A 4,993-nucleotide genomic window follows, 5' to 3' on the forward strand; every position below is an offset into this window, starting at 1 on the left:
AGTAGGAGTTCCTGATAGTGATACACCACTACATCGGTCCCATATTGGATCAGTACCGATATAGGGGAAAATTGAGGGTATGAGCAGTTGGCTTTTTTTGCCTGATGTGGCCCATAATGCCACCAATTAAATGCCCCGTGCATGCACGCAAGTGCAGCATGCGGACTGGCCAGGAGCACAGCCCAGTGGTTTGGAGAGCAACAATGGCTGGTAAGTCTGTTGTAGGGGAAAGGATGTGGGGGAGGGGGGCGGATAGAGGCCCCTGCACTGAGGGAAGAAGTAGGGCAGGGGCAGGATCTGCACAGCTGGGGTGGGGCATGGAATGGAGCTACAAGTGGCTTGTCTGGGAGGGGGGAGTGGCCCCTGCTGCTGAGCGCACCACCCCAGGAGGGCATGGGAGGCATGTGCTTCCGGAAATGCATGGTGGGGCCTGCCAGTGAGGGTTGGGGCCAAGGCAGTGCTGAGCTCTTTTTGCTGGGGATCTGGGCTGTGCTCAGGGTGGGCAGCAGCAGTGCTAGGAGCAGGGCTACAGGGGGGCTGTGTCGAAATTTTGTGTGGCTGCAGTCCCCTGTCCCATTCTCCACCCCCACCCCCCACCCCTGCACTGCTGCCCTCCCCAAGCACAGCTCCAGTCCAGCCCATTGCAGGGAAGAGCCCAGTGCAGGCCTGGCCCCTGCCTGCAGTGGCAGTCCGCCCTTGCCCTGCACACACATCTGGGGGCATACTGCCCCCATGCCCTCCTGGGGTGTGTGCAGTCATGAGAGCCACCCCCACCCCCCGATGAGCTGTTTACGGCTCTGTCCTGTGGCTTGCCCTGTCCTGGCTGAGCAGTGCCTGCCCCACTCCCTCCCTCGCCGTGGGTGCCTTGATCTGGACCCCCTAGACCTCGTACCCCACACCAGACTTACCAGCCCAGTGCTGGTCTGCAAGCTGCCCAACAGCATATTGGAATCTGATCGGTATTGGCCGATATGGCTCCTTAAAAATCAGCCAACAGTATTGGCCCAAAAAATCTCTGTCATTGCACCCCTAGTTCCTGAGGAAGAATGTATGCAATTATGTTGGCCATAGATGGTAATGTAAGAATGGGTTTAATTTTTTGAACCTCGCTGGTGCAGCTTGAGAGTTGCAGAAGATGTTTGGTAGTCATTCTTACAGTTCTTGTGCTCCTCTCTTCTCTCTGTACGTTACATTTTATAGGCATGTAATCATGCTCTTGACATGAGCACTTAACTGTAAGGATTCTACAGAGTATAATTCACATGCACGGCAATGTTTGCTTTTCTTTTTGTATTTCCTAATACAAATCGCTAAAAAAGAGGGGAAAAAGTTGTTCTAAAATATCTGTAGGTTCAGAGAAGAAAAAGAAATTAAGCTTGATGGAAGCAGGTGTTAGATAGAACTGCTCGTGTAAGGGATTGGTGATCATCTAAATGTTTGATGTCCTGCAAACCAAAAGTACTGGGCTTCTCTCTCATATCATTTTCATGAGTCCCTTTTAGACTATACAAGTGCTTGCAACCTTCTTATGGGCTCTTCATACACTTAAAAATATTGAGGCGTTTTTAGATAGTACTAGGGCAATTTGCAACTCACCTTTGGTTTATATGCTGTTTGTATAGTGCTCAACAAAGTATAAAAATGGCGGGTGGGGGGGAAAGTCCTGTTGCCCCTAAGAGCTTACAGTATAAATGGATAATGAGATGACAAGAGAATGCAGCCATCCATTTTGAGGGGTGAAAGGTAAGTGAGACAGTTATGATTCTTCTAGTATTCTGTGGTAACTACATAACAACTACCTAGTCTGGTGGGTCTTAACAGAGCTTTTACTGTACCTTGATTTAAAAGGTTATCTGGCATATTCTCCTCCCCCCCCCGGGGAATGGGGGATGCCAGATAACAAAACATGCTGGTTAATTGAGTGGCCCCAGCCGGCACTTTTCCTGCTGTGTCTGGGGCTTTCCTCCGCCCCTCCCGTGGCATCACTGCCTGTCCTGTGGGCCCCATGGGACAGGGAGGCCGGCCCCATGCAGCCTGTTATGCCCCTGGGCCGTGGGGGCTTGGCAGTGCAGGCTGCTTTGCCTCTGGCCGCGGGGGCTCAGAGAAACTGGAAGTGCTATGGTGGGCACTTCCGGTTTCACTTTATCTTACAAGCCGGAATGTCAGTTAGTAGAGCATGCCGGCTTGTAAGATGCTGTACGACTCAGAAAATACTCTAAGCTTTCATTTGTTTCTTGACTACACCAAATAATAGCAACTGTTCTGTTTCAAAGAAGTCAAAGATCACAAGAAATCCAAATGTTCTGGGCACCATTGATATTGCATTTCTGTTTGAAATACCTCAGTTAATTTTGTGAATAGTGTAGGAATTTACACACAGAACAGTGCTAATATGATATAACTCCCTTAAAAGAATCTCACAGCTGCAGCACCATGGTTGAGTCATTCACTGGTTTAGTCATTTAGGTAGAGGTGATGGGGTTTGAAGAAACGTATAATGTAACTTTGGATTTTCACAGGGACCTCTGCTTCTGAAGAAGACATGGTGTGGGAAAAAGTGTAAAGTTTGAGATGGATAGGCAAAATAAACTGTCTTTCTGGGTAGCAAGGACCAGATCAATGCTGGAAGCCTGCCAGTGTGTCATTGTTGATTAGGGGAAAATGTTCTTCCCTTGTTACAGTCTGTCTACAGAAGACCTGTTGTAGAAGTACCATATTTACTCAAGTATAAAATGACCCTGAAAATTGGATGAAACCCCAATAATTAAATTCTATGTATAAAAAATATATTGTTATAATTTTCTAGGTGTAGAACCAAATTATTATCAGAGATTTTGCCTTGAATTTGTCCCTTTCCCACTACTACAGCAGGGAAAATAAATCTGTGGCGAAGGGGGGTACCTGACCTCTTAGAACCTGCTCTCCCTGAACACATGGAAGTAAGGAGCAGATTTGAAAACAATGACTTTGAAATAAACATGTCTTTACTGTGGGTACCCATAGACTTAGTTAATCCAGAATTGATGTGTTTTACCTTTTCTGAAAATGCAAGTTTTAGCATAGGTATTCCATAAATATACTTAAAGGCAGAGCTTTTGTATCTACTTATAGATACTACAGACTATGCATGACATTAGTGCAAAGCCAGAAGGCTCATAATTTTTGAGTTCATTGGGCTGGGTCTCAGCACAGTCAACAGCATCTCAAGCCATGGTGACCCCATAGCTCAGCGCCGTAGAGCTATGTGTGTATACTCCAGATACCTTCCTCCCCCAGCCTTCCAAGGAGCCATGTGTTAATTAGTCTCCGCTCATGACGAACTAGATATTTTTTTAATAATCCTCCAAAAATGTATATGCAGATGGGGTGCAGTTTCATCCTGGTCTGGCTTCACCTCATGGAAGATGGAGCCACACTAATCGTATGCCACAGACTAAGAGAGGGGGTAACGGGATGAACTGCTTGGGACCCCATTTGGTGATGTTTTTAAGGCTGGTGAAGAAACAGAAATCATTGGAAATGGGAAAGAAAGGCACAGTTCAGCTGTGGGAGTGAAGAAGTCAAAATATACTGGGTGTAGTGGCTTACCATTATTTGAAAAAAAGTTGGGGCTAAAGGGGACTGAGCATAATGGGTATTATCATATATCTTATTCAGATGAGCTGCACTGGCCTGCCTTTTTGGTAGGTTACTATCGGCATATGAAGTGTGACATGTTTTTGGCACCATGGTGGAGGCTGTCAGGGCTCACTTTGCTCTTGGTGCCAGCTGCAGTACCCCCAGGCTCAGTGCCAGTTCCCTGTGGAGGGAATACCCACTGTTGGTTTTTTGTTTTCTTTTTTTAAGGGGCAAAACAAAACAGAAAAAGCTTTCTGTCTGCATTTGCTCCTCATGGGCCATGTGCTTTATAGTCGTGTTCAGTGTTGGCTGCATTTAATCAACTTCATAGTTTGCTTCCATTACTGAGCCAGTGCTGCTCTTGGCAGCAGTTTAATGATAGACCGTGTATTGAGGTTTCCTTGTATGCGAATGCAAGACGAGTAGCTTTTTTCTCTATGCTGATTGCAGGGGAGGGGGCCTTGTCTTGTATTCAAGTAAATGCAGTAGTTGCACTGACATATACACACTTTTGCTAGTATAACTTGTTTGGAGAAACAGTATAAGCCATATCAGCAGAGCACATTTGCTGGTATGAGCTTTGTATGCAGTAGAGAGGGTTTGCAGATACCCAGTCATGTGTTTTCAAACATGGACCTGGTAGAAGTAAAGTATCAGTGGCTCTGTGCCACATAATCAATTCTACATATTTTTAAACCATGAAGAGCTGGGTCATGTCAAATTACATGACATTTATTGGTATACCCCCTCAGCTGGATCCAGTTAAACCAGTATTGCTCAATGTCCCACAGGAAGAGGGATATACTATAGTTAAATAAGCACCTTTTATCACTCCTTTTGAGTTTTCCATAAATTCTACTAATGACATTTTCACTTAAACTTTACAATATTGAGGTAAAATATGCTTTTGCCATTTTGCAAAGAGAAGATTTTTTCAGGAGGACATCAGTTTGAGGTAGAGGAACTGAAAATTTCAAAGAATTGTAGGAGGAAATTGAAAATGAGGTGGGTTTTTTTGTTGTTGTTTTTTTTCTAGCTCACTTCAAACAGAATATTAATTTGACAATGGCCCTAATCCTACCTATGGCTACACTTAGACAAAGTAAGTGCAGTCAGTGGTCAGGGAAATGACTGCAGAAAATGTTTGTATTGCCTGGTTTTGTACTACAGGCAGCCCCTGCTTAATGCAGTTTCGATTAGCGCTGTTTCGCTATAGCGCTCACTTAAAATTGATATCTGGTTTCACTGAGCGCTCAGCTAGTTTCACTATAGTGCTCAGTGGAATCGGCAAGTTTTTGTGGGAAGGCGAGGAGAAGCAGCGGTGGTGGCAGCAGTAGCAAGTGCAGTGAGTGGCAGCAAGTGAGGGGGTGGGTGG

At 45.5% G+C, this 4,993-nt stretch overlaps 1 protein-coding gene across 1 annotated transcript in view; it reads left to right on the plus strand.

Moving 5' to 3' along the window:
* The first annotated feature begins 203 nt into the window (after nucleotides 1-203).
* The window catches only part of RBM33 (RNA binding motif protein 33), a 164,448-nt gene continuing 159,658 nt past the window's right edge, over nucleotides 204-4,993 (plus strand). Inside the window, exons 1-2 of the mRNA XM_025197781.1 lie at nucleotides 204-210; nucleotides 4,655-4,720. Coding sequence (XP_025053566.1) covers nucleotides 204-210; nucleotides 4,655-4,720 — 73 coding nt within the window. The remainder of the gene's footprint in view (nucleotides 211-4,654; nucleotides 4,721-4,993) is intronic.

The sequence above is a fragment of the Alligator sinensis genome, unplaced genomic scaffold (genome assembly GCF_000455745.1).
Source record: "Alligator sinensis unplaced genomic scaffold, ASM45574v1 scaffold601_1, whole genome shotgun sequence".
NCBI classification, from domain to species: Eukaryota; Metazoa; Chordata; order Crocodylia; family Alligatoridae; genus Alligator; species Alligator sinensis.